The 12,825-nt window shown below is 51.1% G+C and overlaps 7 protein-coding genes across 7 annotated transcripts; 1 reads left to right on the forward strand and 6 right to left on the reverse strand.

Annotated features, from left to right (window-relative positions):
- Nucleotides 1–182: 182 nt before the first annotated feature.
- Nucleotides 183–3,517, reverse strand: sey1 (dynamin-like GTPase SEY1; the record flags this gene model as incomplete). The annotated part of the gene is made up of 5 exons (XM_053099298.1): nucleotides 183–472; nucleotides 535–2,279; nucleotides 2,343–2,777; nucleotides 2,925–3,049; nucleotides 3,101–3,517. The coding sequence occupies 5 exons, from the start codon at nucleotides 3,515–3,517 to the stop codon at nucleotides 183–185; spliced, it is 3,012 nt and encodes a 1,003-aa protein (XP_052956960.1).
- A 206-nt stretch (nucleotides 3,518–3,723) lies between these two features.
- On the reverse strand, nucleotides 3,724–4,416 carry KD926_006317 (uncharacterized protein; the record flags this gene model as incomplete). Its single annotated transcript, XM_053099299.1, has 1 exon — nucleotides 3,724–4,416. One exon carries the CDS (start codon nucleotides 4,414–4,416, stop codon nucleotides 3,724–3,726), a length of 693 nt encoding a protein of 230 aa, XP_052956961.1.
- A 526-nt stretch (nucleotides 4,417–4,942) lies between these two features.
- Nucleotides 4,943–5,542, reverse strand: KD926_006318 (uncharacterized protein; the record flags this gene model as incomplete). The annotated part of the gene is made up of 1 exon (XM_053099300.1): nucleotides 4,943–5,542. The coding sequence occupies one exon, from the start codon at nucleotides 5,540–5,542 to the stop codon at nucleotides 4,943–4,945; it is 600 nt and encodes a 199-aa protein (XP_052956962.1).
- A 1,089-nt stretch (nucleotides 5,543–6,631) lies between these two features.
- Nucleotides 6,632–7,510, reverse strand: KD926_006319 (uncharacterized protein; the record flags this gene model as incomplete). Its single annotated transcript, XM_053099301.1, has 1 exon — nucleotides 6,632–7,510. The coding sequence occupies one exon, from the start codon at nucleotides 7,508–7,510 to the stop codon at nucleotides 6,632–6,634; it is 879 nt and encodes a 292-aa protein (XP_052956963.1).
- A 516-nt stretch (nucleotides 7,511–8,026) lies between these two features.
- KD926_006320 (uncharacterized protein) lies at nucleotides 8,027–8,554 on the forward strand (the record flags this gene model as incomplete). The annotated part of the gene is made up of 2 exons (XM_053099303.1): nucleotides 8,027–8,381; nucleotides 8,448–8,554. 2 exons carry the CDS (start codon nucleotides 8,027–8,029, stop codon nucleotides 8,552–8,554), a joined length of 462 nt encoding a protein of 153 aa, XP_052956964.1.
- A 1,318-nt stretch (nucleotides 8,555–9,872) lies between these two features.
- On the reverse strand, nucleotides 9,873–11,468 carry KD926_006321 (translation elongation factor Tu; the record flags this gene model as incomplete). The annotated part of the gene is made up of 5 exons (XM_053099304.1): nucleotides 9,873–10,054; nucleotides 10,118–10,797; nucleotides 10,872–11,134; nucleotides 11,213–11,241; nucleotides 11,303–11,468. The coding sequence occupies 5 exons, from the start codon at nucleotides 11,466–11,468 to the stop codon at nucleotides 9,873–9,875; spliced, it is 1,320 nt and encodes a 439-aa protein (XP_052956965.1).
- Nucleotides 11,469–11,930: 462 nt separating this feature from the next.
- On the reverse strand, nucleotides 11,931–12,623 carry KD926_006322 (putative translation initiation factor IF3; the record flags this gene model as incomplete). The annotated part of the gene is made up of 1 exon (XM_053099305.1): nucleotides 11,931–12,623. The coding sequence occupies one exon, from the start codon at nucleotides 12,621–12,623 to the stop codon at nucleotides 11,931–11,933; it is 693 nt and encodes a 230-aa protein (XP_052956966.1).
- Between the last annotated feature and the right edge of the window lie 202 nt (nucleotides 12,624–12,825).

The following is a 12,825-nucleotide window of genomic DNA, read 5'->3' on the forward strand; positions in this document are numbered from 1 at the left end:
TGGTGAAGTGGGGAAGAGCGGAGCAAGTTCGACGCCAACTTGTCCGGCTCATCTACGATTTCTCTCTGTGCGCAAACAATGCACCGCTTCTATTCACTATGATGCTAAAGTTCCAGAGTGTACGCAATACATAAAAAAGACACGATACCGACCCGTATACAGTTCTACTTTCTCATCTCAACTTACAAGTCATCTTCTTCCGCCACCTTCCCCTGTTTATTGAGGTTCGACATCTCGTGCTGCTCCCCTGCACGTCCGGAGCTGCCTCCTGGAGTCGACATGGCGATGGCCTGTCGTCCCGTGTCCGACGATTCGAGGAACTCTCGCAGTCGCTTTTTGCCCTCGGTCAGGGCCTGGTTTGAGGCGGCTTCGGTCATCTTCATGATGGGCCCCCAGAGGTTCAGTTGGTAGGTCACGTAGGCTCCGATCGCGCAGACAAAAAGCAGGAAGAAGTAAGCCGGGTTGCGGAGAACTAAGCAATTGTTAGTTATGCATTTTATGGTAGGGATCTCAGTAATTGGAGGGAAGACTTACCAGTAAGGATCTCGTTCCAGCCGAGTGCAAGGAGAATACCATAGAAGTACAGGGGAACCTGGGTCATGCCGCCGATGGCACTGCGCTTCGCCTCAACATACACACCGTCCGCGGCCTTCTTGAACCGGACAGTGAGCTCCTGTCGCTTAGCATCGCTGAGGACTGTCATCTCTTCCTCCAGACTCTTGCCTTCCTCTTCGTCCACTCCTCCGATGGGCGGTAGGTCTTCCTCGTCGGCCGGTGTGGCAGAGCTGGGCGTGTGTCCGATCCAGCGGTCCAGCGGAGGTGCAGCAGACGTCTCGGCCAGACGGAATTTGGAAAGAAGAGGAATCAGGGTGAGTGTCGACTCGCGAGCGCGGGTGTAGATGCCTTCGATGTCGTCGGTGGGGCGCCAGATCCTGGGGACTCCAGCCTCGTCATAGCGGAACTTGTCCTCGAAATTTTCCCGGAGCTTCAGCAGCAAGTTGCCCTCGATCATCTCCTCCTCAATCTTCGCACGCAGCACGCCCCACGACTTCCTTCGGAGTCTCCAAAGTCCAACGTCGACCTCCTCCAAGCTGGCATCGAAGCTGCTAGCGCGGTCAGTGAACCTGCGCTCGGCGTCAAGGACCGTCTCGACGAACACGTTCCACACGCGATCCCAGAATTGCTTTTCGATCGGCTTGTCGCCGGCTTCAGGTGCACCGCCGCCAGCCCGGCCCGAGCCCAGTGCATTGAACTCGAGACCCACAGACTCGCCCAGGCGGGACTGGACCCATCGCTCAACCCGGGTAGCCAGGCGTCGCATTTCATCGCGTCTCAGTCGGGAGCTAACTTCGGCGAGCTCTTTCTCGTACAAGGCCAACTCCTGCTTGTAGTCACTCCAAGAAGTACCTTCCATCACTGTAGCACGAGCGACTTCTTCAAACTTCTCCATTGCCTTCTGCGTCTCCTCGTTCACAATCTCGGCAAAGTCGTAGCCAGTGCCCTTCTTCTGTCCTGACTTGACTGCTGAAGAGACGGCCTCGGTAAACTCGCTAATACCGGACTTGTGGGTTGCATTGAGCTGGCCTTGGAAAAGTGCCTTCAGGCGAGTATCGACCTTGTCTTCGAGTTCGGCCCGTTTGCGCTGATAAACGCCCTTATGGTACCGACTAGCCGCAGTCTCAAAGTTCTTCACGGCCTTGGATCGCGACGATCGCATCGCAGCTCCTAGCCCTCCGAGGATCTCAGGCTCACCGAGGCGAGCGGCTTGCGATTGCTTGTCTTCGAACGGAACGATAGCCTCGTCAAATGCAACCATGACCTCTCTCAGGATCTCGTCGCAACGGAATTGCGCAAGCAGCTCTTGCTGGGTGGGCAGATCCAAATCCTTGTTGTTGACAATTTGATCCCAAATACCCTCCGCATATCTAGAGAAACCATCCGCCGGGATCCGCCTGTGATACTCCGGAAGAAACACACCTCCTTCAGAGAACTCGCCCTTCAGGGGATCCAAGCTGATATCCTTGTGGCCATCCCGGAAGCGCAGACTCAGATTCTTCGTTTCGGTCACAAACTGTTCCGGCTGGTAGCTCTTATGCGGAAGGCCATAGAACTGGAAGTCGAAGTATTCGTGTACGGTCGCATTCTCCAGGCCGGCAGGCTTCGATATCGAGTCCCACAAACGAGACATATCTTCCATCAGGGTTCTTTGCAGGTTCTTGAGCGGTGTGGTGCCGACGAAATCACGGATGACGAAGAACAGGAGGGACCGGTGGGTGGTGCTAGAAACAGAGGAGTCAGTACAGCCAACGAAATCTACTGTCCGAGGTCAGGGGGTCACGCACCTTCTGTCCTTCAGAAACAGCTGCATATTGACTTCAAATACGGTTTTGAGTAAACCCATGTTTGCGCCTTGGTACAGGCCGACCTGGTGCTCCCAGATGTTGACAATGAGGACTTCACTCGTCGCCAGCGCAAAGAGGGCAGACTTGCGCTCAAAGTCCTGGTCTTCTCCTCTCTCGCGGCCGTCCGTACCTTCGACATCCATAACCAGGATGTTATCTGCCATTGTAGATTCCCCATTCTTGTTCTTGGACATCCAGATACCCTTGGTGGTCTGTCGTCTCTCCAGCTCGGACATGACCGAGAAATGGGTACCGAAAAGATGGTTGAGCAAGGTCGATTTACCGGTCGACTGCGAGCCGAAGACAGAGATAAGGTGGTAGTTGAAACCGGCGGGGGTGACATCTTCGGCGCCTAAGTACTGGGACAAGTTCGGGCTGGACGTAATATTATATTAGCTCTGGGCAAGAATACCCCTGGAAATTGTCCAAGACACCAAAGTCGCATCACGGCGCTACTCAAGCAACATCCAAACGAGACCGGTGGCACAAGGATAAGCAGGTAAAGATAAATGAGGGACATACTTGAATTCCTTATTCTCATCAATCACTTGCACGCCATGCTCGTAAGCTGTCTTATCGCTACTTTCGACGCCTATAGCGGCGAAGTGGCCATTGGTCGCCATGTTGGCAGGGTTGCCGTCGGACTCCTACCCAGTTGCAAAAAACTCAGTTCTGAAAGGGGGTTCCGTTCCCAACACTCGTGGTGCTAATTCGTGGGTTGCGAGGGTGAGAGCACTGTCCGCGGCGGGTTTGGGGGGGTTGATTAGGAATAACGTCAGGGTGCGGAAGTGGTGGCGAAGTCGAGACGGAGCGAGGGAAGAAGCGAACGCAAGGGGAATATCGAGAGATGCGATGTACCCTGCGAGCCGAATAATGGGGGAAAAGGTGCAAGAATCACAAGACTGAGCCGTGAGTGAACCCGAGGTCGGCAGCGATCTTGTGTCGGCGTCTTGTGGACAGACAAGGAGATCGTTGTCCGGGGCACGCCTCGTCGCCTGAGCGGCCAGGCCACCCAGTCCAGATCTCCCGGCGACCCTACGCCTTGCCTGTTCAGGACTAGCGTGTATATGTGACCAGATCGGGTAAGGCGTGTTGGTGCCATCTTGCTCAGGCATTCTTTATCGTAGATAATGGGTATCGCCTCTGACTTGTACAGAAGACAATTAAACAGCTCTACTTTGGAATTAAGCCAGCAATTACTATCCATACTGGCCACGAATATCTCCTTTTAGACAACTGGGTACTTCAATTCAACGTCACATGTCCATCGCAAATACATACTTAGGTCTCGCCTTCACCAACTCATCGTCCATTCACCACCTCAACCACCCATATTAGTGCGGCTAAAAAATGGACTCGAAATATAAAATGGTCGCTCCAGAGAGTCCTGAGAGTTTGACTCCGGGATCTCCTGCTGGCCACCTTGGAGCGACTGCATTCGTGCCTGAAACAAAGGGTTCTGCGCCAGTTTGCCAACCTGCACCGTAGCCTTGTCGTTGAACCGCGCATCGGGTTCGCCTTCAAATGTCGACTCGGAGCCCGGGATCCATCCTCTTCCAGTTCGAAGACAGCTGTCATGCATCTCGTTGGCACCCGAGTTGATCATGCTTTTCCAGAAAGCCCCTTCCCCTTGTTTGAGAAGGCCAGCTTGTTCCAGCATCAAAGCTGCCGCGACAACCCAGTCTTGACAGTTGCCAACACCGAACTCGGGGATATTGAATTCATCGTGGCCAAACGCAGAAAGTAGACGGATAGCGCGCTCCTTTTGGTCATTGGAGAAGGTGGCAATCTCACAACGGCCTCTTAATACTGGATCTTCAAGAGGCTGTGTGCGCGGGTCATAGATGAAATCAGTGTCGTTTGGATTGCGAATGTGATGCATTTCACAGGTTTTTGAGCCGATTTCATACACGGCAATCCCCATGTGGGATGGGGAGTCGCCGAGGGCGGCGTCACCACGTCCATAGACATTGATGGACATGCCATGAGTGGCTGTCGAGGTTGAGGAGTCCATGAGTATTATTATGGAGTGCCGTCGGGGTTTCTGGTATGATATTGAGTAGTTTCTTTGGATTCAAAAGAGTTCTAAGTGAGTCAAGTGGTAGAAGTAGCAGTGTAAGTACACCGTAGGCAGTAGTTTTAACTTGGAAGGGTACCTGCGCCGTAGCGCCCAGAGAGCACTACTTACATTAGCGCGCCCTGTCCCCTCACTTGACTTCTAGATATATGATGTCTATAGTAGAAAACCGAAAATGAGTGGATTGCATCTATATTTCCAGTCACTCAAACGTATACATGTTTCCTAAGAGAACAAAACTGGTCCGCATATTTCACAACGAATAGAGCATGTACATACAAGAGAGCAAAACAAAGTAGTAACTAACCAAACAGAGGAACAAAAGAAACCAAAAAAGCGACTAAAAGATAAAAACGTAGCAAGCCAGCCCATGAAACCAACAAGCAGCTTAACATGTACAAATAGTATATAGCCTGGAACTGGGGATGTCGCTCAGAAAGAGACATTGACCCTAAGCCTGTACTCATCTACTGCGACCACTCCGACCAGAAAGTGCATTGATGTCCAAGCGGCCAACTGGACGAGATGCCTCTCGATGTTGTCCCTGGGCAACCGAGTTCGAAATCCAAGATGTACCATCGCGCCGAAGTCGATCCGCAACATCGGCCGATTGTCTGCCAACGTTGTCACCCCAGTAGCGCTTCGTGCCTTCTGGCGCCAATCTCTCCCGTTCCAGGGCCCCGAGTGCTCCCACAGTCCAGTTTTGGGAGTTGGCACTTCCACGGGGTAAATTTGCGTGATTCCTGCCATAGTCGTTCAGAATTCGCTCTGCGTCCTTCTTGCGCGAGCCGGAGAAGTGACTGATTTCAGTTCGACCGTAGGTGGCATCGATCGGGCGCGAGTTCTTTGGGGGGTCGTAGTAAAAATCCTCGTTCTTGCGGACACGGAAGTGCTCACCCTCCTTCGCGCCGCGTTTGTGGATCATGGCTTCCCAGTGAGCAGGACTGGCTGGGTTTCTCCCATCTCCGTGGATGTTGACGCTCAGGGCATAGCCGTCGCTGCTCTGGCTAGAACTACTGGAGCGGGAGCTATCCCTGGATGAAGAATTGGAGGCCCAGGGCATGTTGTTGACCGGAAGGTGAAATAGAGAAATGGAGAAGTATGGATCAGAGACGTTTGAAGCAGGTGATGGAAATAGATGTTCGACTGGATGAGTCTTGTTTAATGATAAACAAAATCTTGAGCAGAGGGATGGATGTCTGCTCCTTTATAGACATTATCCTGAGCATGCATGCTGTGTTCTACACTACCGGCCGTCTCTATAAGCGCCGTACTTGGGAAACCACAAGGAATCTACAGGGATTGTTCAGCTCTGTTGCCCAATATAGAACACAATGTTTTGTAGCACCGTGTCGATATAAAATTGAGTGGGCCTCGAGCCTCCTAGACCTTTTGAGGGGTCATGTATAGCGGTTACCTAGCCCAGGCGCTTCCAAAGTACAGGTTACGCGTCACAGTCAATTGATATTCACTAGTGAAGAATGAACACAGAAATTGCGAGAATACTACCTTGGGGCTCTAAGCGCTAACAGAGACATGAGATGTATCAAGTCCAAAATTAGCCGCCTAACTACTAGTTAAGTCCACATGGAAAAGCGACGTGTTAGTGTATGCCATTTCCTATCGTCTTTCATTTTCAAGGCAGCGGCTAGGGCTACCCTTACCCAAAGGCATCATCTATTCTAACGAACACCATGATTGCAGCTTACATAAATGGACAGGCATAAGGCGAAAACTTATTGTATTGACACAAGGGCCTGCGCATTTTCCAAGCCCTGGGGGTCGAGAATAATGTAGGCGGCCTGACAGTTTCTGTGTAGATTGAGTCTTTCTATGTCTCTGCAGTCTGTAGGCCGATTGGATGGTTTTTCCCGCCAACTTAAGTTGAATATGGCCTCATGGAAAGGGTGCTCTCTGTCGTGCGGGATTAAGATATCGCAGGCAGGCATTCGTGATTTATACAACCTTTATATACTATTCGCACTACATACCGAAGTTTGAAAATCTTCTTCTTTCGAGCATTCTGTATCACATCTATTCAATTCTTGAGCTCAACTCGGGTCTTCTAAGTCTATTCTTTGTATCAGGTCTGATTCGAGGTTTACACTTCATGACCACGAAGTACTCTGCATGATCTCGCGGCAGAATCTCATTAGGGCCGCGCACCCTCATTCTGTGTGCTCTGCATATCCTCCTGCGTTCTTTGAACTCTGGCTATCCTACCTTCCAACTTATCAGGTCGAACTGGCTTGATTCCGTCCTGCAGTGTGCGGTTCCGGATGTCTCGATAGTACTGTTGTGCCGTTTTCCTCATCAGGCCTCGAAGATCAGCTACATCTGCCTGAATATCGAACAGAAGTTGCCGATGTTCTTTACGAACCTGATTCCTGAAGTATCTGGTTCGAAATTCATCCGATTTCTCGAATTCGCAGGCAATAATGGTTCCGAGGTGCTTTCGCAATTTGGCCTTATCATCGGGGAGACCCAACCATTTCTCGACTGTGCAATCGAAATGCTCATGAAGGCGTGGGATGAGCTGTCGCAGTCCCGACACATTGCCTGCGAGACAGTAGCCCCATTCTGCTGCGGGCAGAAGCAATACATCGAAGAAGACCAGCCCCGGGTAAGTTGAAATTCTCCACTCACTTAGAGGGGAGCACATGGCTCCCAGAGCGGGCAAGAGGGCTGGCACCGGGGACACGAGTCGAGGTGCATTTCTGAACTCGGGGATTCTCTCGAGAGCTGGGGCTGGTGAGGTGGGGATGTATGCGTTGTCTTTCAGGACCTGCACAGCTTGCTCTGGGTCGGGCACCAGAATGTAGAGATCCGCCACATCTGTTAGGACCCCGGGAAAAGGCTGGGTATCGTTGCCCCAGATCTTGCATGGTATACCAGCCTGGCGGAGTAGAATGCATGCCTTGTAGGGATGATGGGGCGAGGACTCGTCAACTTCACAGATCTTCTCGTTGGTCTTCGCCAGATTCTTCAGGGACTCCCACAGTGGCTGGATCTCTCGTAGGCAGCGTGGCATTGTGATTGTACAGCTGTGGCTGTGATCATTGAGTCACTTTTTAATATCAAAGGACTAGTGTGGCAATTGGGTGCTCTGGGGGCTGGTCTTGAGGCTGCAGCAGCAATTGTATTTCTGAACGCTGTGGCGAAGTGGTTTGATTTAGTGGAAATTGTGAGGATTTATACCGATACTGGTGGAGGACAGGCAGGATTGTCTGGTGTTGGCGGATTCTTCCGTCCATTGTTCGTTTGCTCTTCTATTCTTTAAAGACACGTCCTCGTGCCAGCGCAAGGTTCCACTCTGCTACAAACGGCCTCCGCCACTTTCCTGTTATTGAACCTGACCAGCCCATAAATACTCTTTCGCTCCCCTATATTTGGACATTGCACTGGTTTTGAACCTAAACTTCTCTCGGTTGTGGCCGAACCATTAGGGTCATTGAATACAACAACCAACCAGTCCATCCCCCTTTTCAATCTTACGAAAAACTGCTCATTCCTTTGTGCTCCCTCAATACGGGATACTTTCGCTGCAATGGATACCCTCAGTGTACAAATCGTGTCAGACCTGCACCCGAAATACAGCGACTTGGATATTCCCGTCACGACCCCATACATCGCATTCCTCGGTAACGTCCATCAAGTGAAAGATAACCACTACTTACATCTAGAGCTCAAGATCTTCCCTTTCTTCGAGACTTATCTCCGGCGCTACAAGGTCGTCTTCCTTGTCCTCGGCGTTCGAGAGACACAGTACATAAAATACGACGCTGCAGTGGAGCAAATCCGTGCCTTCGAAGCAAGGATCAACGAGCAGCCCGGGTTAGGCAAATTCGTCTTCCTCGATCAAAAAATATATGACATCTCCCCAGATACCACCGTCCTAGGATGTACGCTCCACTCGCGCATCTCAGCCGAATCAAAGCCCACCATCGAGAAGTTCTGACAGTTCAGAGTCGGTAATACCTACCGATCGATCGATGACTACAACGCCGCGCATGAATCCGATCTCGCCTGGCTGAACCAACAGGTCGCTCACATGGCAGAGCACGAACCACACTAGAAGGTCGTTATCTTCACGCACTATAGTCCCACCGTCGATTTGCGGGCTACCAAACTCGCATTGCCTCATTGGAGCGAGGTCTCGACCACTGATCTAAGCTTGGAGGTTTGTTGGACCGTTGGACGTCTCTGACGGTTAGGATGTGGGCTTTTGCTTGTATGTAGGTTAATTGTGACGTGACGATTGATGGCAAAAAGCTTGTGGTGAACAAGCAGGTGGGAGTCCGTGATGTTGAGTTCGATCCTGAGAAGCGTTGGTCTTTGTCGTTCCTGGACTGATATTGCTAGCAATCTGTTGCTGATAGCGTTCAAGTGAAAGTATGCTATGATATCTTGGTATGGCTTTCTGAGTCTGCTTTTGTTTTGTTTTATTTATTTCCTTTTTTGTTTGTTTGCTTGCCTCCTCCCCTCCTTTGTCTGCTTCTTTCGGGTCGTCAATCACATCTGTCAATGTCAAGTGGAAACTTCCTTTTCCTTATCACCCGGTGAACACGTTTTGCCATTCCCAACCGGAGATATATAGTTAGCACAAGCGTAAAAACCTTAAAATGCTAGGAAACAATGAAACAATACACGCACACATAAGCAATAACTGGAATAGACGAGTAACAGTATAGAATTATGTCCAATACAACCCCTCAAGTATCTTTCTACATCCAGACCAGACTTGTATAATTCACAGAGCAACCAAAATACTGAGTAGTTATGCTTGCTTGCCGAAGCAAGAGTAACTAGATATTTTGTTTGGATTATTATTTTTTATCAAAATTAACTTTCATCCAATTGGGGATGTGGTTTAGTGGTATAACGTTCCCTTAGCATGGGAAAGGTCCGGGGTTCGATTCCCCGCCTCTCCATCCCAATTATATTTTTTGTTTTTTGCTGGTCAGATCTTGTGGACTTGTGGATCGAGTCTTTCCTTGTCTTTTCCCGCATCGCCTGGGTGTCTTGGACGGGAATTGCGCGTTGTGCACGGTGTGGTGTATTCATCCCTCACCTTTGTTGACCTATACTATAATACTACTAAACACACAAAATTAAGGGAGATCACTCAATTCGTATTCAACGACTTAGCTGAGATAGAAGAGGGGAGATATAACAAAAAATAAAAAATTCTACATGTTTTTAATACAATACATAGATCGACATCACTCAAAAAACTCCGGTAGTAGTCCACGCTCGTGGTGTATCAACATTGCCCGGATTCCTTCGCTCATTCCCGCGCTGCAAAATTAGAGACCCAGAAAGAAAAAGCCTGTTTTTGTTCCATATTACATAGCAGCCAATTAGTCGGTCCAGCCTCAAGGAGGACTAGGAATTTAAATCACACGAGTGACCAGACCAGTGGCGACGGTGCGACCACCCTCACGGATGTTGAAACGCTGACCAGCCTCGGCAGCAACGGGGCGGAGGGTGTGGAGGACCATCTCGACGTTGTCACCGGGCATCACACGGCGGGACTCATCAGTACCTTCGGGGAAGGTGAGATCGGCAGCTTGGTCTGGATTGGAGAGTTAAAAAACAGTTCACAACACTGATGCGCTGAGAGCAAGAGAGAACTTACCGGAGGTACGGATGTAGACCTGGGGGCGGTAGTTGGCGCCAAATCCGTGCTTACGGCCACCCTCCTCCTCGGTCAGGACATACATGGACACGAGGAACTTGTCGTGGGCCTTGGTGGTGCCAGGGGCGGCGATGACCATTCCACGCTTGACATCCTCACGGCGGACACCACGGAGCAGAAGACCGGAGTTGTCACCGGCGCGGGACTCGTCGCAGGATTTCTTGAAAGTCTCAATGTCGGTAACCTTGGTCTTCTTGGACTCCACGGTGTTTCCGACAATCTCGACTTCGCTATCCTTCTTCAGGACACCACGCTCGACACGGCCCGAAACGACGGTACCACGACCGGGGATGGAGAACACCTCCTCGACGGACATGAGGAAGGGCTTGTCAAGGTCACGAGCGGGGGTGGGAATCCAGGTGTCGACGGCCTCGAGCAGGGAGTCAATACGCTCGGTACCAATCTCAGGGCGGCGGTTCTCCAGAGCACACAGAGCAGAGCCGAAGATGATGGGGGTCTCTTCACCCTCGAAACCGTAGGTGGTGAGGAGCTCACGCATTTCCAGCTCGACGAGCTCCAACATCTCGGGGTCATCGACGGCGTCGACCTTGTTGACGAAGACGACAATCTTCTGGACACCGACCTGACGGGCAAGCAGCAAGTGCTCACGGGTCTGGGGCCTATTTGACACGACTGTAAGTATGATGCCTTCCTTCACGAATCCTGTAGGGTTTCGGGGGATTTCCAAACGTACATCTGACCGTCGGAGGCGGCAACGACAACGATGGCACCGTCCATGTTGGCAGCACCAGTAATCATGTTCTTGATGTAATCAGCGTGACCGGGGCAGTCGACGTGGGCATAGTGGCGGTCCTGAGTCGAGAACTCGATGTGGGCGGACGAGATGGTGATACCACGCTTACGCTCCTCGGGAGCCTTATCAATGGCACCGTACTCGAGGAAGGTAGCAAGGCCCTTGGAGGCCTGGTACTTGGTGATGGCAGCGGTCAAGGTAGTCTGGATTGTGATGGGTTAGGAAGGGAATTCGGATACATTCGGGGAATTCCAGCCAGGAACAGGATGTGTTCTTCTTACCTTGCCGTGATCGACGTGACCAATGGTACCTATATGCTTCCGTTCAGAAATCTGGAACGAGATAAAAGCGTTTGAGTGATGGATGCCTACCGATGTTGACGTGAGGCTTGGAACGCTCGAAAGCAGAAGCCATGCCACGGGCAGCCAGCTTGTCCCCCAGGAAAACATGCTGAACAGGGTTGACAGCGCGAGGGCGCAGCAGGGAGGCCCTGCTAGAGCGCAGCAGAAGATTGGCAGACCGGGAGATGCTCGACATATTGACTGCCCTGGAAAGAATAGACAGACGACGAAACAAGCAAAGAGAACGCGATGGGGAGGAAGAGACGGAGCTGGGCTGATCGGAAAGAGAAGTCGAAAATTTAGGGGCGCTTAGTCATCCCCGCTGCCAATCAGCCCGGCGGAATTGCGGATACCTTCAGGAACCGGTTTACTTGGGATTATTATGATATCTATTATGGTGAAAATCGTTATCTTTGTATGCTTGTATAGTTGTGCCGAGTAAATGCTGCCTTCTTTGCTGCAAAATGTGTGGCTATGATCATGATACCCCCAAGTCGAGGGTGTATGTACTACCTGTGTCGTAACTAGAGGAACCGTATGGCCCGGGCCGCCGTCGACCTCTATAAAGCTCAGGTGTATTATAGTACTCCGTACAGTTAACTTGCTTTCTTTTTCTTTGTACCAAAAAATGTACATCATTTTACCCAATAAAGCATGTTCATTCCACATCCTCGTTCTTCTTCACCACAAAAATAACGTGCTTGCCCGGAACTCCCTCCATCGGTTTATCCTGTATGGCCTTCACGCTCTTGATGGCCTCAATCACGCTGTCCATGAGATGCTTGATCTCTTCCACATTGGGCGCCCTCTTGCCTTTCTTCCGGGTCAGAATGACCTCCACTTTCCGACCCTTCAGCAAGAACGTCTTCAGCTGCTTCAGCCGATACTCGAGATCATTCGCATTAATGGCCCAGTTCAATTCAATCTGCTTGGTCGACACTTTGGCTGCGTGTGCCGCTTTCGCCTTTTTTCGTTCCTGCTCCCGCATTTCGAGTCGACTCACAATCTTGCAGACGGTGGGCCGGTCATACAGCGTAGGAGACACCTGCATCACGAAATACTGTTTGCGATCGATTGAGCCGAGCACATCGCGGAGCAATGCGGGAGGATTCAAGCCACCCTCCTCGTTCACAACTTGAATAAATCTGGCCTCGATGTTTTCATCCATCAACTGGGCGGGTTTTTGGCCTTGCGCCTGTTGGTTTAGTGGCGATCGAGGGCTTGCGCGGTAGAGTCGGGATTGGTTGAGTGAAGGGGCCAAAGCCCGGCGGGGAAGTTGGAATCGAGGGACTTGTAGAGGAGTAACGAAAACATGGCGAAGGACCTGCGCCGTTGAGATGAGGTTGCGCATGTGTGTCATGATGAAGTCGGAGGAGGGACCTGCCCTATCGGTCTATCGGAGGGAGAGAGGGAGGTTTGTAGAAACTAGAAAATGAACAAAGCGGGTTGACGTGATAAGGCTGAGATGGAATAGAATCGGGCTTAATGACAAGCCTAGCGTGGAGGAATGCCAGGCGACAGATAGCTGGAGTGAAGCAATGACAATCCGTGGA

This window comes from Aspergillus affinis (genome assembly GCF_023601865.1).
Source record: "Aspergillus affinis strain CMG 70 chromosome Unknown NODE_32_length_299506_cov_85_929706, whole genome shotgun sequence".
Lineage (NCBI taxonomy): Eukaryota > Fungi > Ascomycota > Eurotiomycetes > Eurotiales > Aspergillaceae > Aspergillus > Aspergillus affinis.